The sequence below is a fragment of the Lytechinus variegatus genome, chromosome 2, assembly GCF_018143015.1.
Source record: "Lytechinus variegatus isolate NC3 chromosome 2, Lvar_3.0, whole genome shotgun sequence".
Classification (NCBI taxonomy): domain Eukaryota; kingdom Metazoa; phylum Echinodermata; class Echinoidea; order Temnopleuroida; family Toxopneustidae; genus Lytechinus; species Lytechinus variegatus.
This window is the reverse complement of record NC_054741.1, coordinates 10,920,580-10,947,040: the sequence shown is the minus strand read 5'-3', so window position 1 is coordinate 10,947,040 and position 26,461 is coordinate 10,920,580. Positions and strand designations below refer to the sequence as shown.

The window sequence follows — 26,461 nt, the reverse complement described above, 5'->3', positions numbered from 1 at the left end:
GAATGAATTATGTGTTATATGTTTATGAATAGTACCATATCATTTGTTAATTTGTGATTAAATTTACAATAAAACTTGATGTTTCACAAATTTTTTTTCGTGAATGGGCTATATAATCAAGGGGAAGAAATTTGTATTATCTTGCACACAGTGAATATCCTGTCATACTTGTAGGCTCATGCACAATTACTCTTTATACACAGTAGTATACACCCTTTATAACAATCAGACTTTTTTAATGAGAGAAAAAGTTGAAACATTTTTTAAATAGTGTGATTGACACCATCAGCAATCTCACTTGCATTGCCCATAGTGAGCTATTTTCATTTTTGTTTTGTGAAAATAAAAGAAACTTTATATATTTTTTTTTCAAATATTGATGACTTGTTAATATTGCAAAATGCTTTTATTGTTGTTTCTCTATAAAATCTTTGTTTTGTGGTTGGACTTGACATTTTAAAGGTCAGCATCTTTGAACCATGTGTAGTAAATGTAGGTCCAATTTCTGTAGGCCTAATTTCTACATAGTACATGAACCCTCCACCAATGTAAAAGCAAAAGTGGCATTTCATGTACTCTGCGCAGGGTAACATGTAGACATCCTTCTGCTTCTGAGCATACTGTAGGATATCATGTTTCCTTCAAAGGGAAATGATTATGGATGTGTAAATACTATAACAAGGAAGGGGGAAGTGTTTAAGGATAAGTAGATAATCTGCTGTCTGGGTGATCATAATTAGGTTTAAGCTCAAGGTTGCTTTCTACTCACTCTGGTGAAAGACTTGATAATGATGCTCCATTTCTCCTGAGAATGAAAACATGCACATACTTCCCTATGATGCCCCTTTTGTAATGTTCATATTTTTGTTTGTTTTGGATACATTCACTTTCAAAACCACTATTGGGAGAGTTGTTGTACCTTCTTTACAAGTAAAAAAATCAATACATCCATAATCCACCAGCAGACGGAGGAAGTTCATTGAAAAACAAGAGAAGAAATCAATAAAACCATCTTCTTCACAAACATTACCAAGGTCAGGTTAATTGTTAGGAGTTACATGTACATGATTCAATCATTGCACCTACTTGTATGAAGAAGAGGTGCTTTTGTCAGAAAGACTTTGACCATGCTAGGATTTACTCCATTTTCTTTTTCACTGTGGTATAGATAATTTTTTTGTCAGATTATCACGAGTATCTTCAATAAAAGAAATCATGTCACAAAAAAAAAAATTAATAAAGCAGGCTAATTTTTTGTTTAAAATGTAATACGACAGATGTTAGGGAAAAAAATCCTAGATGCTTTATTATATAAGTTTATACAGTATGTCAAGAAAGCCAGTAAAACACGAGTTTGCTACACAACACCTCAAATGTTTAGATAAAAGATATGGCCCTCTGATTAACAGAGTTTCATACCATGTAGAAGGAGGGTTCACTGCGAACTGCTAAAATAATGCAGAACATGGGAGTTTACAGTCAGCGCACGAAGAGTCAAATTTGTCCTCTCATTTCTTGCATTTCAAATGGTGCGGTGCACACATTATTGTTTGTTTTGAAATGTACTTTCTAACATACAGGGTAGATGATTATTTGTAGGCCTACATGTCTGCACAGGTATAGATATACAAAAACTTCTCACTTCCTCATCTTATTTTAGAAAGTTCCAAACATGTTGCAACTAGATACTTTATCTTAATACTCAATTGCTTGCTGAGTGCTTTGACGATGATTATAAAGTATTGAGCAACATTAAAGAGGAACATTGATCATACTGCTTTTATATTTTCATAGGTTTCCTATTAACATGTAGATATTGGATCCTTTCCTGTTTGCTCAGTTTTCACTTCCTTACATTGTATTGATCTGAAGACTGAAATGAGAATGAAACCCTTTAGACTGGTTGAATTCATATGAAAGAAAAAATTAAAGAAATAGATCAATGGAAGTTTTTAGAAGATCAAATGAATAATAAGAAAGTTTTATTGTTATTGAAATTTTAAAAAGAAATTTTCGGAGGATATTTTCCTATTTTGTGGTCAAATAGTGTAATTCACTTGAACATGTATCACTATCAGGATTTATGAATGCATGTAATTTGAAAACTTGTACAAAAGGATCAGAACGTAATGTAATTAGAGCTGTACTTTTTGTATTTAGTTAATTTGGCAAAAAAGTAGGCTTCATAGCTGCATGCATAACAGTTCCATAGCTCTGCAACATCTGGCATAAAATCATTTTAAGTACGGCAGGCTCACTATATGAAAGCATAATTTTACCTATAAATCAATGAGATTTATGACATCAGTCACATTTACATGATCCGTGGTAAAGAGATAAAATTGATTTATGCTTCCTCGACTCTTGATGGTGTACCTGGGTCCAGGAAAGATCCAGTTTTATTGGTCCTGAATATTTAAGGGTAGGTTCATCCTGACTTAGTTGGTATGACATGTACATGTAAGCAGAAAAAGGTGGTGAAAACTGAATTTTTACGATAATCCACCAAAGAAGTGGTGATGGATTTTTACAGTTCTGAAGTTATGATGCCATAACGAAACAGCTTCCAAGTGATATTTTGGTTTATAAATTCTACTCGTCATTTTCTCAGAGAATATGAAGTGTTGTTATTTATGTTTCATTCTTTCATCTGACACATTATTTCATACTCCCTTCCATTCAGAAATGGAAATTTTTATTCATCATGAACAATATAAAAAATGGGTATTATGGAATTGATATCAACATAAAATTATGAGGTAACTGTTCCCATATAATGTCACAAATTCAAACCTTTAAAAAAATGTCTTGGTCTTTGATGGATCATGGGGTTTTTTAAAGCCTTCTCGTTTCCTCTTATTTCTCCTTTAATTACCAATGAAAATTGTTCTGTATGTATATGTACTTTCGCTTTCTTATTAATATCTGGTTATAATATGAGAGTTTTTTAAACCAAGTTCATATCATAACATTGAAGGTGTCAAATCCATGTGCAGCTCTTGCCCAAGACTGCTTTTAACCTTGATTATGTATGTCTACACATTCTTATTCGAGACTTTAATGAAAGTACTGTACGATGGGATGCCTAATTAAACCAATTAATCAATCCTTTGTTCTTCTGTTATTAGTATGATACTGTAGTTTCACTTTTCATTTCTTTTTAGTTCTATTATTTTCAATTACCAACCAGCAAATTATGCCTTAGGAGACTATAAAATTTAAAGAAAAATTATTTCTGTATGAAATGAATTCCTTGTTTTAACAGAAAGTCAGAGTTATCTCTCGGTATTTTCCTCTTCAGTGATTTTTCAGATCACTCTTTTCTGGGGGGGGGGTCAGAGATTGACTTTGAATCTGGAATTGTGGCCAGCAAGATGTTGTAAGAAAATGAAAGGAGTCCTATCAAGCAAGTAATTAAGTTTTAGAATGGCCTTAGAAATCACATTGATTGACACCAAGTGAAGCCTTTCCCGGGACCAGTCTTTTTTATTTTCATGCTGTGCGAATGTAAAAATTGGCCCAACACGAGACACTAAAAGTTTAAAAACTGAGATTGGAATTAACTTTAAGATCTTTCAATCTTTCAGACCAGCCAAAATATTCTGGCCATTGTCTTCCCAAGGTAAATCTTTGAAATCATATATGTATAATTGTATACACCAAGTTTACCAACCAAAATATTTTTGACAAAATCTGTTTTTTTACATATTTCTTTTTTTGAATACCAATATAGGTCTTCAAATTAAATGTGCAGAAAACAGCAACTGAAGGATATTTTATCTTCAGGAGATACACAGATTTCACAAGACTAAATATGAAGGTGAGTGAGATAAATAATTCTTCATTTGGTAATCAGTAAGAATGAAATTACTTAATAATTAATCATACAATTTAATACTGATATTGCTGTTAAGTGGAGGAGTATAAATTATTGTCAAGTTTTTATTTGCATAAAAATTTGCTCAAAACAATGTGAATTTGAACCACTGTATTAAAATTGAAGGAAAAAGCTACTGGTATCAATGGAGAATTTATTGAATATCAGATTTTGTTCTTCGCTTATATTTATTCAAGGTTGAATGAATGGATTGAAAAATAGAATATCATTTAAATTTAAAAATCATTGTTTTTCTGCATCATTGCAGACACACAAACATGGACAATATTTTACCACTTATGAAAATTTTCTACTCAACATTAGTAAACAACATGCTGAACTTGAAGAGTGTATCTTTTCATTTCAATCGTGTTTTGATTTTTCTTTCCGTCCCATATGCATAACAGCTGAAGATTCTCTACCCATGTTTCCGCCTGGCCTTGCCTCCTAAGCGATGGTTTGGTAATAACTTTGACCCCATCTTTCTGGAAGATCGCATGCTGGGTCTCCAAGCCTTTCTTAACAATATCACCGGTCACAAAGAGATTAGGAAGAGGTAAGTTTATCCAATGAAGATTGTGTGTAAGCCATACCAAATCATAATGAGTATCATACGATGAGTGTTTCCAAATCTTTCTCAAACTGAGGATGAAATAGTTTTGTTTTAATTTGAGCAAATGATGTGAATATAAAGCTATACTGAACTGGGCTATTTTGACCATCTTCCCGACAGGATCTTGGCCATTTAAAACCTGATGAACACAAAAAGTGGCTTTTTTTAAAAAGATATTTATGCAAGTAACAAGATGATTAAAGTCATTAATTATGCAAATCTTTACAACTCACAAACATTCATTGTCTCTCGATTGCTGAAAAGCCTTGAAATTTTATTGAATACTACTGTATCGTTAACCAGTTTAATGGCTGAAATTTTTAATATGGGCAGATTTTCAACATAAATTGAAATGACTTCATGCTTATGCTGGCTTTCTTGCTTATTATTCACCATATGTTCGTGGTATTTCCTATGAACCAGTTTTGAACCAGGAATATCACCGCTATGTGACTCACATTCATCATCCAGACAATCAAGGCATTTCTTCCTCTCTCCTCTCCTTTGGGGTTTGTCCTGGAATTTAGGGGGTTTGTCCGGGGTGTGATCATGAGGGCAACCCTCTTGTCAGAGCCACACTTTTCTCACTCGTGGGAGTAGGTTTCCTAATTTGGCTGTGTGGCTTGCCAATGGAGGGGAAATATGAACCAAATTTAGACTGAATGAAGAGTTTCTATGTTACGTCTAATGTGTGGAAATTATTTCACTCCAGATGGATGCATTGTGATTTATAGAGCTATGCAGCAAGTCATTTGAAAGTCATTTTGAGGTGATGTGAATATCAAAACCTGAAGGTTGAAATATTCATAAACAATGGTTGAAGTTACAGTATGCATCACAAGGGGGCATACCCCTCACTAAACATTACAGATTTTATTTCAAATTCATTGGAGGAAAAAAAATTATCAGAGCATAATGCTAAATATTTCATAAAAATCAGTTGTAAAATGAAAGTGTTGTGACATTTTAAAATTTTGCTCACAAATTGTATGTCATTTGGACACTCACTCACTATTAAGTTTTGACAGTCACAGATTTGACAATGAGAAGACTTTTCATCTAATCATGATAGAACTTTTTTTAAAATAGTACCACATAATATTGTGAGGAATCAAACCTTGTTTCACATTACAATAAGAAAAAACAAACAAATTTCAATATAATAAAGCAAAAAAAGAAAAAGTAAGTGGAAAAATATTTCAGTTCCCTCATTTGCATACCAACAAAATGTGAAAATGGGTGAAATTTTCAAATGTCATCATTTGTCATCATGGAGCTTTGTGGCCCAGTGGATTATTCTCTGGACTTTGAAACAGAGGGTTTGGGTTCAAATCCCAGCCATGGCGTAATTTCCTTCAGCAAGAAATTCATCCACTGTGTGCTGCACTCGACCCAGGTGATGTAAATGGGTACTGGCAGGAAGTAATTCCGAAAAAAGCTGTGTGCGCCTTAATCGGTTGCCTAGCTTAGCCTGGGTAATGATAATAGCAGTGCCTTTTTAAAGTGCCATGAGCACCGAAGGGTCGACCTGTGCGCTATATAGGTAGCCACCATTTATTATTATTATAACACTCATACATTGTACATTGCATTTTCATGAAATTGTCACTGATAAGATTCTTTGAATTCTCGCTTTTCTCTCATTTAAACCAACTTTTGTTGAGTAAGACTTGCCCCTTAATATTCATTATCATTGTTTATCAGGGTGTACATGTACTCACTTCTGATATAATGTACAGTATATGATGTAGGCCTGACTGTTATGCATAATTCACAGCATGGTGAGGCTATGACCAATCAGTGGTTTACTAATGAAAACGGGAAATATACAACTGAGAATAAAATTAGAAATTTGGCAGTCGCTCTAAGATTATCCAGTCATCTTTTATGCAGCCATACTGGGAATAAATTCTTTTCATTTTGACTGACTTCAATTGGTGGAGGATAAAAGGCTACTTCTTTCTTTAGCTTGTTTTTAACAGAAAATCCAATGTACTGTGAATTTGTGAAATAAAAATAGTGGTTGGGAGATTTCTGACTGTAGTTACATTGAAATGTTCTTTGAAATGAACATTTTTTTTACCTGTGTTAAAGAAAATTGGTGTTGAGCTAGCATCTTTCAAAACTAGATTTTTAGTTTTTAAAAAGCATTTTGTGAATGTAGCCATACTTATTAGAATGAAAGAAACATCTTGGCTGATGTTCAGTTAAGATCATATTCTTTGTAATGGATATCTATTTGACATCCTGTGGAATTGTCTCAGACATTGCATGCATAATGAATACTCTGTTGGATGTTGGTGAGTTTATACATGTACACTGTACATATATACTAGAGTGAACCTACAGTTGTACATGTAATGTAATGTTTAGTTTACTCCAACGATGTTGTAGGACGAAGCCTGTTCATCGATCAAAGTAGAAATGTCTATTGCTGCTCTCCTTCAGACAAAATTAGATGCGCTACTTATGTTGGCATGGAGGGGTGGCAGGGTTATCGTAGACAGTGAAAAATTCCATGGAAACACACAAGAAACGAAAATTACTCAAAGTCATAGGCAATCTTCTCCCAATGCTTATCCAGTCTATTCTTAAAAGCAATCACTGAACAAGCAGTAACTACATCTTCTGGGAGACTGTTCCACACATCTATCACTCGGTTAGCAAAGAAAAACTTACGCACATCAAGACGCGAATATCTTTTCTCTAGCTTTAAGGAATGACCTCGCGTTTTACCACCATGTCTCAGATAGAAAAGTTCAGAACTTGAATCATAGTAACCATGCAGATATTTGTACACATCAATCATGTCACCTCTTTTACGTCGGTGACTGAGTGATGGCAATTTCAGGAAGCGAAGACGTTCAGAGTATGATAGGTGCTTAATACCTGGGATCAATTTAGTAGCTCTACGTTGGACACTTTCTAACCGCCTCTGCTCACCCAGCTTATACGGTGACCACGCAGCCTGGCCATACTCTAAGATAGGGCGAATAATACCCTTAAACAAAAGCTTAATAGAGGTCTTATCCAAATGTACAAAAGTTCTTCTTATAATACCAAGCAGTCTATTAGACTTTGACACCACTTTAGAAATGTGCTCCTTGAAAGAAAGACTCGAGTCTACCTGAACTCCTAAATCTCTCTCACTCTCACATTCACGTAGAACAACCGATTGTGAACCTTTGGTCATATGATAACTACTTCAGAACTACTTCTTCCAATCTTCAACACAGTACATTTATCTGGGTGAAAACGTAGTTGCCACTTCTCAGCCCAGGCCTCAAGCTCAGTCAAATCATCCTGCAATTTACCGGTGGCCCCTGGAACATCAGAACGAACATACAACTTAGTATCGTCAGCAAACAGTTTGGCTGAAGTCTGCACTGAATCTGGGAGATCATTAACATACATTAAAAACAAAATGGGGCCGAGAACACTGCCCTGGGGTATTCCACTGCAAACTTCTGACCAGTGGGAATGTTGACCACTGACAACGACCCTTTGACGTCTACCAAGCAGGAAGTCACTAATCCATGCATGCATTTTCCCTTTGACTCCAAGAGCTTGTAGTTTACTAAGAAGTCGGTGATGGGGGACAGTGTCAAAGGCTTTCATAAAATCCATGAACACTACATCTATACTACCGCCATCATCCAAAATGTGGGTCCACTCATCCAAAACTTCTAAAAACTGTGTAGTACAAGAACGTCCAGCAATAAAACCATGCTGATGAACAGAGAGCAGCTCATTCTCCTGGAGATGACGAATAAGTTGTGTCCTTATCAAGCTTTCAAGTAACTTACAAATAACACATGTCAGACTTACAGGCCTGTAGTTCCTACCTTCTGATTTGCTACCCTTTTTTAATACAGGGGTCACATTAGCACTCTTCCAATCTTCAGGCAAAACTCCTTGTCCTACACTTTTCTGAAACAGAATGGAAATAGGAAAGCAAAGTACATCAGCTAATTCCTTGAGTACACGTTGATGGATTTGGTCAGGCCCAGGAGCTTTACTTGGTTGCAGTTTACACAGAAGATTGAATACATCATTGGAAGATATCTCTATGTCATCAAACAAAGCAATAAAAACACCCACAGGGGGAGCTGGCATGTCATTCATATTCTCCTGAGTAAAAACTGATGTGAAAACATCCTGCAAAACTTCAGCCTTTTCCTTGTTTGAAGTAGTGGTACTCCCATCAGGTTTGACAATGTTGGCAACTGACTCCCGGACAGTGGTCTTGGATTTTACATAGGACCAAAAAACTTTAGGGCATTGTTTAGATCCAGATGCAATACGTCCCTCAAAATTATGAACAGCTTTTCTACATGCCCATCTGGCCTGATTACTTGAACGGGCGTAACATTGGCGTTGTTCATCAATATCCCTTCCACTGTATCTTGTACGATTAACATCCTTTAGCATATCACGCAGTTTCCTATACTGTCTGTGCTTCTCCTGCACAAGGCCAAGGGTCTTTGCATCCATCCAAGGTTTCTTTTGTTGATGCCTCTTTGAGTCAATCTTTGGGGTATATCTATCGACAGCATCATGTAACTTCTGCTTGAAAAAGAGCCAAGATTCCTAAACAGACTTATCTGCAAACTCAGCTTCCCAATGTACATCATGTAGCTTATCACTCATAGTTGCAAAGTCTGCCTTGTTAAACAGGTACTTGCTGTCTCTAATGGAAGAGATAAATCCCTTAATCTTCATATCAAAAATGAGAGTGCAATGATCACTTCCCTATGCCTGCAGTCGTATTAATTTCAGAAATGTCATCCTCACTGCAAGTAAAAACCAAGTCTAAGATGTTAGAGCACTGGCCTTGTCTGTGTCTAGTTGGTTCTTGTTGATGCTGTACAAGGAAAGCATCCCTCATGCTTTCAAGAAATTTAAAGGCTGGGTGTTCTACACCAGGAATACATGTTTCAGACTTCCAATCAATCTCGGGATAATTAAAATCACCAAAAATCAAAACATCTTTAAAACCACCTGAACCAATCCCACGTAAAGTAGAACAGAGTTGTTCATTCTCAAGATCATTACTATTTGGGCTGCGATAAACTAAAACCGACTAGAAGTTTGGTGCTTCCAGAGAAAGGAATCTGAGCAAACACAGCCTGCTGAAATCCATACACAGACAAACCTGTAAATAACTCGGGTTTCAAAGAACAAGATATATACAAACATACTCCACGACCGTCTTCTTGTAGGTTGTGGAAAACTTCATAACCATCTAGCTGAATTTCAGCTAAAGATAGATTGTAACGAGAATTCTTTGGTTTAACTTCTGTCAAACCAATAACATGGGGATGATAACTAGAAATAAGAACTTGTAACTCATGCCTTTTATTTAGGAAGGTATCTACATTAGAATATATACACTTGAGGCTACTAGGATATGCATTTACTTGCTGATCTCCGGGAATTCTTTTTGACTTGCCAGATCCAGTTCTGGAGCTACCTGCTGCCCTATCACCTGGGGTTGGCGAGGATCCTGCGCTGATCTCATGGGAGAAGCTTGGTACATGTTAATGCATGTTATTTTCAAACAGTATTTAAAATTGGTTAAATAGGATTTTTTTTTGATAATCTGGACATCTGAAATAGATTATCTGGGTTATTAAAAGCGTTTATTTTTAACTAAATTATGTTTATTGAAAATGTGCCCATGAATTCACAATCTGATTTTCTATGGCCATAAACATCAAGTGAAATCAAAAGGTTTTTTAATATCTGTAGTCAACAGAGCTGCTTGACTACATTGGTAGGCCTTTACCTGATCATACGAATTGTGATCTTGACTCGTCTGCTTAGCGTTCTTGAATTGCGTTCTCCAACTCAGTTGCCCTTTTATTTACGATGCATTTTTGTAATATTTCTACCCAGAAAATGTAGGACACTATTTAAAAAATAATTTTCCTGATGGCCAAAGCTGTTAATCAATTTTGAAAGTTTCAAAACTCCTTAAACATTCCATAGTTGATGAGGTACTCTTATTCTAATCTGTGGTGAGCATTTCAAATAATGATATGAATATTTGTTTTAGTAATATTCCCAGGTCAATATTCCATTTGTACTGTCGCCCTAAAAATATTCCTCACACTATGCAACATACTGGTACATGTAATTCTAAACTTATCCAATATTCGAAGGAGTAACATATTCAAATAATATGTTTTTTGCATATTCTATACAACATGCTGGTAGTCCTTTACACCTTTATGCTAAGAAAAGAAAAAGTGAATAAATATTCTACAACAAATGTATTATGACACTTTAGGTATTACAATGTACCTACATGTATTGCAGTTCACAAGCCTAATAAATCATGCCAGAATAATTACAGAATTATCATCAAAGTCAGCCCTTGGGGAAATTCTTTTGAAAATTGAACTTTTCTTTCTTATTCACCCAGTCTTTGAAGCATAGCTGCATTGGCTTCAGTCACTGCACTTGAAATCACAATTTCAAGTGCATGGGCAAATGGTATTTCAATTATTTGAATGCATTTCTATAGTATAACTATAGAAAACCGATGACATTATTACTTCTTGACAGGCCTGTTAGAATGTTTGAGTCACAGGGTTGATGAATGCTTGAGCCTTGAATTATCAGGAAGACCAATCTCGTATTCAATTTATAGTTCCCTAAAATGCACTGGTAGATCCAGAGAGGGTGGCACATCATCAGCCATTGAGCCAAGGCTTCTCATTGATAGTAGCCTATAGAGCTCTTCAAAGCTGTGATATATTTTTGATATGTATAGGTCTAATTCCTTTGGCCACTGCCCCCCTTGCTTTTCTTATTGATGACAAAGAACGCACGGTTTCTTTTATTTCCATTCCATTTTCCTTTTTCGGGGGGGGGGGGGGCGAGTTGCTTACACTGATTGATGACCATGATTTAAGGGTTTTGCTTTTTTCTCCTGTCCCACTGTACACTAACCCACACTTTCCAAGGATGTCATGTTCACTTTGTTACATCTGACATTTATTCTATGTATCTTGTATTACAGTGCACCAGTCAAAGAGTTCCTGTGTCTGAATGATCCACCCGGACCTCATGACAGTCTGGAAGAGAGCAGGGTAAGTTGCTTCCTATACCCCCCCCCCCCCCTTTCTTAAAGGTTGAATCCACCCAAACAAGAAGTTATACCGCTCTTTATTCACATAAACGTTTTATTGAGGGACACTTGACTTTAAAGTTAAATCACATATCAACCTTACATGTACCTCGTCTATCATCTACCTTTGCTTAATTTTTATTTGTTAGGGCTTCCCCAAAGCCAATGGTGAGTCATTGACATTCCTATTTTTTTCTTTCAAGGTACATGTATGTTTTTTCATGGACCTACTAGGTCCATGGTTTCATCTACCCTCTCATTCCCCTCTCTTTATATTTAGCTGTGTTCAGACAATGCCATAGAACTTGACCTAGGAACATGGTTTTCAAAGACCACATTTACATTGTACACTAACGAGTGAAGGCGGCATGAGGCCGGCCTCACGCTGCCTTGAACGTATGTGTTAATACACAAGAGGACTGACGCAGCCTTGAAGCCACCCCAATTTGGTCCACCTCTGGAGGTGGTTTGAGGTGACCTTTGAGGCGGCGTGTAGCCACTTTTTGTATATGCAAACACAAAGTAGACTGAGGTCGGCTTTCGGGAGCCACATGATCATTGGCTTGCGCAATAATTAGGATACGTCATGATCTAGCTCTGTTGTATTGATCTTGGTATTGCGCGCTTTCAAGTGGCCCTGCAGCCGGTCGTACGTTTGTGTAAGAGGGGGGTTGTGAAGCCGCCTTAGAGGCCGCCTCAAACCGACTTTTCTGCTATGTGTAAACACACTTTCGTGATTTGTTTGAGGTGGCTTGATGCCGGTGTGAAGCCGACTCGAAACTGGACCATGTGTAAAATGTAAATGGGGTCAAAGACTTTTATAATTCAAGCATCAGGGGAAGTGATTTTTCATCAGTTTTAAATGCAAACATTTAATATTGAAGGAAGTTGTATTTTGAAAGATTATTCTTTGGGACCATGGTTTAATAGTAAAACTTTTGAACAAAACAGAGGTCTCAATTACGTTTCTATGGTGTCATATCCATGGCCCCAGCCAGGTGAGGGATTATTGAAGTTTTCTGGTTGCAAATAAATCTTAAATTTACTGAAAAACAAATGGAGGAAAGAAAAGTAGAATGAAAATATTAATGGTATGATAACATGATGATTTAAAATTCTTAAAGAGCATCTACGAATGCATTTCATTCTTTTGTCATATTTACGAAACTCATATACATGTACATGTTTTATTACATTCAGTCAGATGACAGATAAAACTGATTAATGGTAGACTTTATCATGAGGTACTCTCAAAGATATTAAACATATAGATCTATCATGATCTCGTCTGGGCTAAGTCCTTCTTTTATTACATCTCATGAAATTCATCTATTTTTAGTCATCCTAGCTTTATTCCACCTAGTCTGTATTCTAGCTTTGGATCTATAGAGCATTTCATCACAGTTTTGACAGTAATATTTTACCAACAGTTGTTATAAGCTATTGAAATCCTTGAATCTGATTGGCTGATAGCAGGATTTGTCAGTGAAAGTCACTGACAAGATGCCTCGTGAAACCTGACTCCCCGTTATCTGGATTTAGATCTGGGCGTAACACTTCCATCTAGTTTGTAGATGTGTTAAGGCTTTCAGCATCCTCTAAAACCCTGCTAGGATCCCGCTTCCTATCATATGCCTGTGGTATCCTGATGACTTCCACAGATTCTACAGTATATTGCATGGGAAATCTTTGATGGCAATTGGAGTAGCATGAGGGATGTGAGAGAGGTGAAGAGATGAATGGGTAGCCTGATCGAGTAATAAGGTATAGGCTGGGTGTGAAGTGTAATCTTATGGAGATTTATCGTTGTTTTTGCTTTTTCCTTCTCTTTCTGTCTCTCTGTCACTCTCTGATACCCTTTTGCTTTATGACACTTCTCTTTTAAGTGTTAATGATATGTATGTACTAGCAAATAATTGAGGGGGTTGGGTACACTGGGACTAAGGAAGATTTACCATGTAGCAGTTTGTATCCACTTGGTGTGCTAGAAGATGGTCTAAATCTGAGATTGTCTTCACTGTCATGACTTAACTTCTGCGGGCTACTAAATATTTAGTCTAATTACTGTTTGGTCCAGCATCACTTGGTCTCGTACTTACATGTACTTGGTTTAACTGCCATTTATTCTTATTTCCATCATGATGATAAAGGGCAAAATGTTCAATTTTAGACTGTCATGTCCAAATAGAAATTCTCACTTTTGCTTAACCTAGATCATTAACACATGATTAATTGAAACTACATTATCATCTGATCTGACAATTGATCCATCTGCAAAATTTAATTACAGAAAGCACTCATTTGTATTAACGGGGATACACTTTGTTGGAGAGCAACAATACGAACATTCTCCACCAAAATCTCTGGTATTTTAAATACATTTCTTTGAAAGCCATGAACTGTTAATATATTAGCAAATGACTTTGACCTTCGTGTGACATTATCTTATTGAAGTAAACACCCATTTCATAGTTCAGGCTGAAAATGAATGCTTTTAAACAAAAGGGCCCTTTTCTTCCATTGATTTCATAATCAGTTTCCTCTTTCTCTCAGTATTTAAAAATTTAGGGACTTATTACTTGCACATATTACTGTATTCTATTAGAACTAAGTCTGAGGAAATCATTTTAGTTTTTCTTCTCTCTCTCTCTCTCCCTACCACTACGAACCCCTTCCTCTCTCTGCACTTTAAACTCTTCTCCCCCCTTCCCCTCACTCTCTATCTCTTTCTATCTTTCCTCCTCTCTTTCAGCAGATCAGTCTCTCAAGTTTTAATAAGTTCTGCCCTTTGGTAATATGGGTCTCTTCATTACTGAAGCATTAAACTATGTGATCAAAACTGATCAACATGTCCCAGGTCACCGTACACATACTACGTGTAATTAGCTTTTGCCAATTGATAGTATAATCACGTTAGGAGGAATCTATACTCTAGTTCCCTCTCAAACAGTTCTGACAGTTTATTGCTCAATGGCCGCAGAAGAAATTATGTGTGCAAGTCTGCTGTGTTTTCATGCATTGTGAGCAAGATGTCGTCAGAGATGTCATTAAAGTTGTAATGCACTCGTCGGCTTGTGACGTGATCCTCCCTCTGTCCTGCTGAGATAAGCCCAAGAAGCCAAAATCATTGATTTTTTTATGTGTTAATTTTTCAAAATATTGTTTTTGATTGGAATTGGCTGTCTAATACAGGTACATAATTTTTACATTCATAGTCTTTGAAATTCTCATTTGATTTTTTTAGATATTATCATAGTATAATTTTTTTTTTTAATTGTGTACTTTAGCCCTCCAAATTAACTACAAAACACTGGCTAATCTTCCAATGTTTCTGTATCAACACTTTGGAGGATGGTTTGTGAATGGATTGAGAATTGTTTTTTCATTGTTGAATACCTGGAGTATCTGGCATGATTGATTCCTTGAATAAAAAATAATAATAATGTGGTCCATATATAGCACAGCTACATATACAGTATGTACTATCCATTTATATGACACCTAGATAGATCCTTGTCATTTGATTGGTTGTTTGATATCAATTGACGTCATCAACCGTGTAATTTTGGATCTATTCATCGTGCAATTTTGGATCCATTCATCGTGCAATTTTGGATCCATATGATTTTGTCCATGGCACGCACGCACCGAGACAGCAGTCACCACAAAATCACTGTACTCAGGTTTGAAGCGTGCATGTTGTATATCACCAGACCAAGCACGTACTGCATGACCATATTATGCATCGAAAGTCATAAATTTCATATGAAAAAGAATAAATTTTTAGGTGTCATATAAACCAAATAATGAATGTTGTTTTTATTCATGCAATGGACAGAATACTTCATTCGGTGAAAGGTGAAATGAATGATCCATTCAATGAAGCGTAGCCTCGTTGAATGGATCATTTCATCTTTTACCTCATGAAGTATTCTGTCCATTGCACTCATGAACATTCATTATTTGTACATGTAATTATAATACTCTACTGTGCTTGATACTTTGTATCATATTATTACCCCGGCTGTAGCTAAAGCATTCAAGGAAATAAATCCTAACGGGTACCCATTCACCTCACTTGGGTTGAGTGCAGCACAATGTGGGTAAATTTCTTGCTGAAGGAAAACACCATGGCTGGGATTCGATCCCACATCCCTCTGATCGAAAGACGAGAGTCATAAACCACTAGACCATGATGCCACTATACATAATCATTTTCATCACCACTTTCAATATTATCATTCCTATACATTCAAATCTTTACAAACTTTCACATACTGCCACTCAGTTTTTATGTTACAGAGAATATTGTCTAAATAAAAATCATGTACAATAATCTTCTTGACAGGTTATGAGCTTTAATATCCAGGGTAAGCTCATTGGAAAGTGACGATATCCCTATAAAATAATCCATTTTGATCTTCCCTTGAAAAAAGCCTCTGATCTCCTACAGAGTTCTTTATAAATGTCAAGGGAGTGATGATATTCATGAATGATATGCTTGATCTCATCAAGGGGTCCTTAGTCATGTAAGGAAATAGGTAATCAGATGTTTAATGCAATATTACATTAAAAATATAGTGCCATTTTTTCTACATTTTAATATTTAGTACGAGTAACCAAAATTATATTCAACCCTTCAGTTCAATCCAATTCATTGTCATTTTTATAATATTGATAATACTGATGATTTTTATAACAAAAACAGATTATTACTATTTATTTTTGACAACACTATACCTGTGAAAATGATATACAAAGCTATTGAGGTATTAGCCCTTGTACAAACTCTTACAGTATTCTGAATGAAAATTTTGTTCCATTTACATTTTTTCTTACACGACGACAGATTCATTCATTCTATTATTATGTATATACAATAAATTTCTTTTAGGGTGGGGGGGGAGGTGCTATACATTAATGTGGGGGGAAAATTCACAGTATCTTAGTTTTTCCCTTCTGCTACTCACTAGAAAGACACCTGGGGCCTGTTTCATAAAGATTTCATTCAAACTGTTGTAACTTTGCCATTTCTGGAAGCCTTTATTTTTATAGGATTTGCTTTTAATTTTAATATGGCAACTCATCATGAAATAGACTCCAGAAACTGTTTATGTATCTGTTGTTGAAGCCTACAGATGTACTTAAATGGTAATTGGACTCTAAATCGTCAATTATCATCTCTAGATTGTCATGATTTGTAAATTAATGTAAGAGCATGAAATTTAATGACAAATCCAAAATAGACGGTACAAACATCGCTTGAATCCAGCCTTTAATTCATCAGTTCTTTAGAATCTCCAAGCTAGGACATTATCATGAGTTGCCTGCCATAATCGGCAGGAAGCAATGTGAATAATCAGTTGTAGTTACAACCTTCTTGCATGTACACTTAATGTGGTGAAGTTACCGTGGAAGGCGATAAGGTCTAACCACTGGAGCGAGATCATACCTGTAAAACATGTGACAAATATGATTGATATTATAAAACAGTTGGAGATGATTGGGAAGAAACTTATCATATTGCAGATGCTTTTCAATTTAAAAGTGATAATTTATTGTGTTGCAATGGGGAAGTAGTATTTCTCTGGTATGAGATGTCCAGCGCTTTTAAACAGTTCTATGATCTTGCTTTTAGAGAGAATTGGTGCTCATAATCATGTGTTTTTTCTTTTTCTCATTGCTGTTTTTTATTAGGTCATGGTAGAATCTTTGGAAGAAGTTGCATATAATCTGAGGAGAGACCTAGCAGAGAGGGATCGATTATTAAGGAAGAAGGATGAAGAGATAGCAAGACTGAAAGCTAGATTACAAGAACTAGAAAATGCAGGGCTTCCACTGGAGTAAGTCATCATCATCCTAACACCAATACACCACATTCCATTTGAACAGCACCAGTTCAAGTCCTTGTCCCCGTTGCATGAAAGTTTTTTTTTTTTTTTTTTTTGTAACTTTGCCATCCAATGGTAACTACCATGTAATGATGCTGAAGAGCCAATCAGAATCAAGGATTCCATGCAAGTTATTCATTGGATGGCATAGTTACTGTAAACTTTTATGCAACGGGGTCCTTGACTGTTTTGTTCCTTGATTCGTTCCCAGGATGCAGCATTTTAATGTAGTCTTTCTGTAATCCACAAGAAAATTATTTGTTTCACTACTCTTCATAACTTTCATACCACTATATTTGCAAAGAAATTAAAGGTTTATTGAATGCTTCCAAGCGTTCTTTTGTTTCCTATAATTATTTATTCTGTTGATTTGCAATTTGTACTATTAAACTCTTCTGTACCACTTGGTTTATATTATAGCCCCTTCTCAAGGTGAGAAGAGAAGAATTGCAGGAGATGTGAATAAATATTAAAGGAAGAACAATTACAAATGCAATAATATAAACTATTTGGCCCATAAATTAAAGCCAGACATTTGAAAATCCTGTCTGGTTTTCCTATTTCTATTTAGTTCCAATTGGATCATAATGTTATATGTAATTTTTATTGAATTTAATCCCTAAATAGTTTAATTATCAAAGTCTTTGACTCTGAGAATCTCTCGTGTATTTTTTTTCATCGGTCGACTGGTCTGCAGGAAATTGTACTGATGAACCAGCAGAATTGGTCGAGTACTGATGAACCAGTTGGTTCAACTCGGCCCTAGTCAAAATAAGGTTACATTTCAAGTTTAAGAGACTGAACTAATTAAATAAAGTATTTTTTATTCATTCATGAATCATCGCTGCTTTTATTTTTGTCATGGTCAGAAGTGAGCGTGTTGGTACGGACCAGGAGAGTGAGAGCAGTACTGTTGAAGGTGATCAGAGGTCATGTGTCGAGGCTGACCTGATGGATCATGGGATACCAGATGCTAACGTCGAGTCAGTCTCAGATTCCATGGACAATTCACTCAAGGTCAAGTAAGTTCATCGGCAACAAAGAGATTATCATTTGGAAAAAAAAATCCATAAAGACGAGAGAGGGAAAGAGCTCACAGTTTATGTACTTGTTATTGATTTTTGATGAACTAACTAAATTTTGTTGAAATAATTTTTTCTCTTTTTCAGTTTCTTTGAAAAACCAATGTACTTCCCCATACTTTTAACTTGCCATTTTAGCATCACTCAAGTGATGTAAGCAAGGCTCTCAGACATGCTGCTGCTATAAGGCTTCAAAATAACTTCAGGGTGTTTTTGTTATTTTTATGTAAAGTCTGATGTGGTCATGATGACTTATGCCTGTGGTTTGGCATCCCTTGATAATCAGCAAACATTTTACTGGTTCAGACCACATTGTTTTGAATCTCTTTGATATCTCCTAAGAGTAGACACTATTGATATGGCTACTGTCCTGTCACATGGATCAACATGTGATTTGATAAACATTCATCAGCTACAGGATGATCTATCAAAGCAAAAAAGCATACATTATTCAAAGGAATTTTAATACTCACAAGTGCAGTCTCCAATTCGTTTAATTTTTGGATTTATATATCAGGCATATTTACTCATGACATCAATATATCGCTGTACTTTAATGATCTTCAAGGGAAGTTGCTTGGCAACTAGATATGAATTTATACACAGGTCATGAGAACCTACAAAATACCTTTATTGTAAATTACAAAAAATATTCTGATAATTGATATGTTCAAAATTTTTATTCTTATGTTAGAAATACCTGTGATATAAACTAGTACTTTTGAGGAAAGTTGCCAGATATATTGATACAAACTTATACAAAGAACCGTGATTAGTGTGTAAATATTTGTCCATGTTATCTGAAGGATTTCCCAGATTGTGTTGACCCTTCTGCTAAGGTAACAAAACACAGTCTATAAACACCCTTCATATCCTCATGCTGTATTTATAAAGCAAACATATTTTTCATTCTGGGATCATTTGAAAGATGCTTAGTTTAAAACACGGACATGCTTAACAAGTTTTTGCTTGTCATCTGAGTGAAGTGTCTTTCATCAAAATGACACTTGCTGTAACATGATTCTTCAGAAGTATGGATGTTAAAAAGCGATCGCATTCAACATATATGTAGATCTCAACCCTACATGTACTTCTATGATAACATTGTATATCTTGGCCTGCTGTGTCAGAGAGAGGTGCAATCAAACACAATAAATATAATTAAATGCAATTCCAATTTCATCATAAGATGATATTCATTGTTCAATCTCACTTTTATTGAATAAAATGCTGTCAATTTCAACTAAAAAAAAATCAAATGCAAGTCATCATTGGATGAAATTCATTGGTTTGCATCTAATAAAGCAACAGTGTAAAATACAAGAAAAATATATTTCATATATTTGAATTCAATTCTATCTACAATGTGCACTTGGATTTCCTGGGTCAAGCTGCATATTATGTTGCTTGGAATAGATGGTCAGGGAGAGTCAGCATTGATCATGTAAACTTGCTGATCTTATATCGGACAGTGCCCACAATTGTTGCCTTGATTTCTTAATCATGTTTTTAATTCTAGCTTATTAAGATAAGTATGAAAGGACCTTATGTTCACAAGGCAAACAAATTATCCATGGTTTACCGATAACTGAGATTGGTAATCAAGAAATGTTATCAGTAGATTAGTTTAGCAAGTTTCCCAAAGATATAATATAAGGTAAAATACATGTAAATCTACCTGGTGAAATTCATGAATTGAAGATTTAAATTGTCATTTTGTCAAGATTTTAAGTAAAATATTAATTTTCTGGCTTAGGTATTACCAGCTTCATACTGATGTGTTGTCTCTTTCTTGAAAATCTAATGCAAACTGTAAAGTGCATGCAATTGTGCATACATGAATATGGGTTTTTTTTTCCAATGGGATACTCTATTGTTTACTCTGAGTTTGCATCTACAGTATCAGCGCTGTTCTGAACCTGTAAATAATGCCAGTTCTATTTCAAGATGTAGGAAAAGATAACTTTCTCATTCCCGAGAAAATTTATTTGTGTTATAAATTGATAAAACAAGAAACAGTAACAAAATTTTGCAATTAATGAATAGGTTATTGCAGATCCTTTTACAGCTTACATGTACTCTAGGTCAAATCAGAGGGTTGCATGTACTGTATATAAAACAGAAACAAAAATCAATAATTTCTCCATAATAACTTGTATAAGGAAGGATGAATGGCTGTCATCAATCATTCTTTTATCCTTTTTATCCCTATTTTCCTGTCGAGACACATATCAGTCTTAAATTTCAATAATGGAAGTGTGATTCGGTTGCTGCATACAGATCATATATCTAGGACATGGTATTAATGAGTGGCTATTTTCTTTCAAAGGCATGACCTAGAATTGCAGTAAGAAAGCTTTAGTAGTAATTCTGCATTGTAAGATTGTTGGATCATGACTCAGGCATTTGTGTTGATTTGAGAAGGACAGTCCATATCCTCCAATGTTTAATGTCAAATCCTCTTTGGGATCATCCATGATTTCAGGGGATGGTGTGTTATGTTAAATGCTATTTATTATTTCCGTTTTTTTTTAATAGCATACAATATCTTATCTGGGGCAGGTAAGGCTTGGACATCTTTACGCTATTCTTTTTCATGGTAATGATAGGAATAAAGTAATACCCTTTTGACATAATTTTTGTCATAAATGCCCTTAACTATCGAGCTCTGCAGTATCTGTCAAAATATATTTCATTGTTTGAAAATGTTGTTACGATTTCAAATGATTGGTCTTTGCTGAAAATGTTGGGCTCGTTTCATAAAGAGTTAGAACTATTATAACTCTGGTAACAGGGCTTAGCAGCCAATCAAATTCAATTTCCATGGTAGTTGTCGTTGATGGCAAAGTTACAACAGTTGTACATGTAACTCTTCATGAAGTAAGCCCTAGAAGAAGAAAAAATTATCTCTTAACATTACTGTATGCTATGACTTTATCAATATTTTTTTCAGTGAATTTTGTATTAGATAAGTCATTCATTATATCTCGTTCTTTAAATGTCTTTTCATTCCATTATAGGATTGAAACCCTTGGAAAAGAACCAGGAAAGATCAGGAATATGGTTGGTGAGGGAGATCGGGTTGCCATAGCAATCAGTCAGTCAACGGCACCTGTAGTAGGTGACTCGAGATGACATCATGCAACTGTCGAGGAGTGACGACAATGGGAGCTTTCCATTGATGAAAAGACATTGGCAGGATATATTGCCCTTTGGTTGCAAACCTTTTGCATTGAAGCTAAGAAGAAATAGATCTTTCATTGCGAGATTGCCTTCTAATTCTAAGCAAACCAATGTATGATGATAATGTTTCGTGGAGATCTATGCTGTAGAACACAAAATCATGCTAGATATCTGTTCAACGATTAAAGCCAAATGTAGTATATGCATATTGCTGTGTAAGCCAAGCACCAAAGGAATTTTTAGTCATTTATAAATTAGCATCATGTGCATAAAGCTTCTCAGTTTATAGGATATTTACTTCTTGAAACTCTAAGAAAAAAGAAAAATCATTTATCATTTAATGGCATGAGCTTTATAATGCATAATGACTAAGATTTTAATGTGTTCTGCATGCTAATCTATTGGCAAGTTAATTGTGTGATATTTTGGTATTTATGGAGTCTTTTATCTGATGCCAATTCTAGCCTGTTTACAATCATCAAAGCTATCATTCACAATTAAAGAATTTTATGGAATGCTTTACATTTTTTACTTTCATTGTCAGTCAGTGGCATGCCAACCAACCATGGCATAAACATTTTGCATCAATCATGTTTTATTTTTACAAATCAATTGAGAATTTGATTTTAATCTTAAATTCATTTTCTCAATCAAGAGTTGATAGACTGGGATTTTTTTCAACCTTCACGGCTGTGACGATTGCTCTTGTTGAAAACCTGTATGTAAAACCAAACGTAAAAGCAAACTTCAAAAGTAGCACCCGCCCTTACCCCCACAGATGGGGCATGCTTAGAATAAACCTAGGTTTAACTCTCTCCTATGTCTCCCTTATATTTTTACCTTCTCAATGTTTTTCAGTAAATAAAGTAAAAACAATGCAATGATTGACAAGATAGATTACATCCTAAGTGTTTAAGACTGAAAGTAAAAGTAGTATTGCCTTCCAGATTCAGTCAACAAAACCAAATTAATCCTTTTGCTTTAGGCATTGGCAAAGTTCATGATTCACAAACAATGTTTATCGTTGTGTAGTTCCTACAGGAATATAAAAATGCACTATGTTGAGAGACGACTGCTGAAATTGCCAAGGAAGGTCTATGAATTGATGGGATAAATATTGAATGAAATGAATTATTGTGATGTGGAAATCGAATGTAATGGAATGTGCAATTGACAAATCTTTCGATTTGATTTTGGGTGGGGGGTTTTTTTAGTGAATTATAATATTTGTGGACTCTGATTTATTCAAATAATATATTGTTCTACTGGAACTAGTGCATTTTTTAATTTTCAATTTTACCAACTTGAGGTTCTTATGTTGTTTTTCTTTCTTTTGAATAATATGTAGTCATGTGTGCAAGACTACTGATGTGTTAACTGTACATTTTACATCTCTGTCATCTAAGTTTTATATTTCCTATTGAGTACTTCAATCAGCGATCCTATTTCTTAAGCCATTGACTACTGGATTTTGTAACTACTTGATATTAAAGCTTTGTAATGGAACCACATAGTTTAACATGCCACTGTGGTTATAGGCCTACATACAGTACATGTATGTGCAAGATAGCCACTATTAAATGAAATTCTTAAAATTAGTATGTGATGATATGAATGCACTTATGATGAATGTACATTTTATAGTTTAACAAGAGTGTATTCTTTAATAAAAAAAAATTGTTTTCATCTTTAAAAAATTTAGGCATTTATTTAACTTTCAAGCATTTTTAATTGCATATAATCATTTCAGATTTATTATGTTTGAAAAATAGTTTATTCTTTTTTCTTTCTTTTTTTTCATTTTTAGAAATTTAGGACTGTAAAGCACTTCGTAGTGCAAATGACCATTTCAGTTTTTCTGAATTAATACATTGTATATTGAATTTGCACAATGGAATAATGACAGAGTGTTCATCTTTGTAATGGGTACCAAAATAAAGTCTTTATTTTTTCCAAACTATTTTGATCACAAGTAATTCAAAAATATTGAAATATACCTTGAAAAATATTACACGTATGTACTTTATATTACATATGAACAAGATCGAATTTGCCCATATCTACTAAAACTCAGGTGTTGAGGTTGTTATCTTGCCTATTAAATACCATAATAAAGATCATTACACCTGTAAAGACAGGTGATATTTAATAGTAGTACGATCCATATGGTACTGGCATTAATCTTGTTCAATCATCTTCATTAGCACAATCGATTAAAACTTATTTTTGTTGTGGGTCATACTTATTTATGAAGTTTTCTTATTCTCTTTCCAGTACATTATGCAGATTTTTTTTCCCCTGTTAGGTGACTCGGATTGATATAAGTCCACTATTAGAAAAGCTGCTGATTAGAATGAGCACAATTTAAGATTTTGTTCTTTACTCCCTTGCTAATATACATTTTGATGTTGTCTTACTAATCATCAATTTAGTTTTTGAAATGTCTTCCTTAAAAATGAAAATCTTGAATGTACTTAACTGCATTTTTGTAATATATTATGCACTGTTTGAGTTTCACAAATAATTTCTCATTTCATTCTCAAAATGTTAAATGACATTCATGCTTGGTTGAGAAATAATGTAACAAAGTGAATTAGACTGTTTGTATGTAAAATTGTACAAAGCTATTTGCACAGTATAGCAATGTATTAAGATATGCATCTGTATTAATATGCAGAAATTGCCTTCTTTTTTGGATCAATTTATCAAATGGCTTTTAATGTATTTGTATGTATTTTCATTCAATTGTGATTATTTACTTCAATACATAGTTGAAGAACATGCAAGAATGAAATGAAGGAAGAAGAAAAAAAACAGGCTCTGCACCAACAATGGCTATTTTTTTTTCTTTTTTTTTCTCTTTCTCATTTTAAGTCACTTCAAGAACATCAAATCATTATTCTAGGGATAAGGGGACCAATGGTATGTTTTATGCTCTACAAAGTAACAGAACCGTAGGAGTCTGAACAATGTTAGCCAAAATTATCAGTTTCTAGACAATATTTGTGTCAAATTTGTACTATATCTCTCAAATGGAATGTCTTGGTCCTCTAAATGGATTCCATATTTTGTGTGTCGTTGGTGAGAAGATGTGATATATTTACTGTCTTGTCACAGAATGGCATGGAAGGGGGAGGCTCGCCATGCAAAAAAAAATAAGAGTTGGGGGGCTGAAGTGCGTCCATCACATGTATTTGTGGTATTGTAAACAAATCAATTACAATTGAATGCTGTTTTAAGATTAACTTCTTATTTATTATAATGCTTTTTTTGAATTTCTTTTGTATGTATTTGTGGTTGTTTTTTTCAATTCTATCATTCATGAGGGAACTTTATGCCCCGGCTTAGGAATTCAGACTTTTTCATATGAAAGCCATGTTAATTACGAGTACAGATGAGCATGATGGAATTTTATTATTTATTTTTTTAGTTGCATAAACAAATTTCATAAAAATCTTTATACAATGGGGCCCATTGGGCAAGAAATCCAGGTGGTGTTTCATGAGCCAATCAGATGAGAGGATTTCAGTAGCCTACAACAGTTTTCAGTGAAAAATCAATGTTCGTTTCATGAAAAGCTCCCTTTAGAGTCTCTTCCTTTGTTTCCTCAAATGCACTTGTTCTGTACAAACTTGTTATTTTCTTTTATGTATAGTTGTGATGGTTGTATTTGTTATTTTTATTGTTGGATTTGAGGTAGATCTGTTCATAATTGCAATTATGTTCTTCCTATTATTAGTTCCATTGTTCTTCTGAAATATTTTGTAAATAGAATGAAGTTTTGTTGATTTTTGCAATGAATTTCATTAGATTACCCCTTATTGGTGTAATTTTATGTACCGGTACTTTTTTTGTTTGTGTTTGCATTAGTTAAAAATCAGTTACTGTTATTTTCTATGTAGGTTTATTGAGCTTGCCAATATTAATTGATGTTTAATTTGGTGCTGGAATATTTAAATTTAATACATGAAAAATTGATTTTTATAATGTCTGTATATTTATATTTTTTTCTTGCAGCACTTAATTGATACTAAAGTGAAAAAAAAAGAGTATGTCACAGGATACTAACAAAGGATCTGGTGTGGAAATCACTCTTTAAGCCCAGCTCACACTATGCGATTCTTTGCGATCCGTTTTTCAAAGAAATCATAATAGCATTTGACATGGAAATTCCAACCAATAAAATCCTTTCAATCTGAGGTCAGAATATTTGTAGGACTACTACTGAAATCAAAATTCAATGTAGTTCGAGCCTCATTGTAGGAATGAAAGCAAGTTCAATTCCAAATTGTAATGACGTAATCATCGACTGTGACTTTAATCCGATTTGGGCTTTACTCCGACAACAGGGCTGGCCGCAAAGCAAAGTTATGATTTCATTATTCCTAACATTATGCCGAACTGCAAATAAAGTAATTTTTCTTTTTGGAACTTTCATATATAATGCAAAACGTGATTTATTAAAAAATAATGTTGTATAGGATCGCAAAATGTGAGACAAGCGTAAAGCACATTTATGTAAGAAATATCAGTGAAAATGATGATTTACTTTTTATACAATATATGTTTTAAGCAATTATCAGTTAGTATGCACAAAGTAAAATGTATGAGTTTCTAGTTTGTTTAAGTTTGACATTAGTAATGTAGTTGCAGATGTTTTAGCTGTAAAGTAGAATTTTT

The 26,461-nt window shown here is 34.6% G+C and overlaps 1 protein-coding gene across 1 annotated transcript in view; it reads left to right on the top strand.

Moving 5' to 3' along the window:
- The window catches only part of LOC121407304, a 46,087-nt gene extending 19,951 nt beyond the window's left edge, over window positions 1-26,136 (top strand). Inside the window, exons 3-8 of the mRNA XM_041598293.1 lie at window positions 3,734-3,820; window positions 4,285-4,433; window positions 11,518-11,587; window positions 17,323-17,468; window positions 18,386-18,538; window positions 21,619-26,136. Of these exons, the coding sequence (XP_041454227.1) occupies window positions 3,734-3,820; window positions 4,285-4,433; window positions 11,518-11,587; window positions 17,323-17,468; window positions 18,386-18,538; window positions 21,619-21,733 (720 nt within the window). The 3' untranslated portion in view covers window positions 21,734-26,136. The remainder of the gene's footprint in view (window positions 1-3,733; window positions 3,821-4,284; window positions 4,434-11,517; window positions 11,588-17,322; window positions 17,469-18,385; window positions 18,539-21,618) is intronic.
- The last annotated feature ends 325 nt before the right edge of the window (window positions 26,137-26,461 follow it).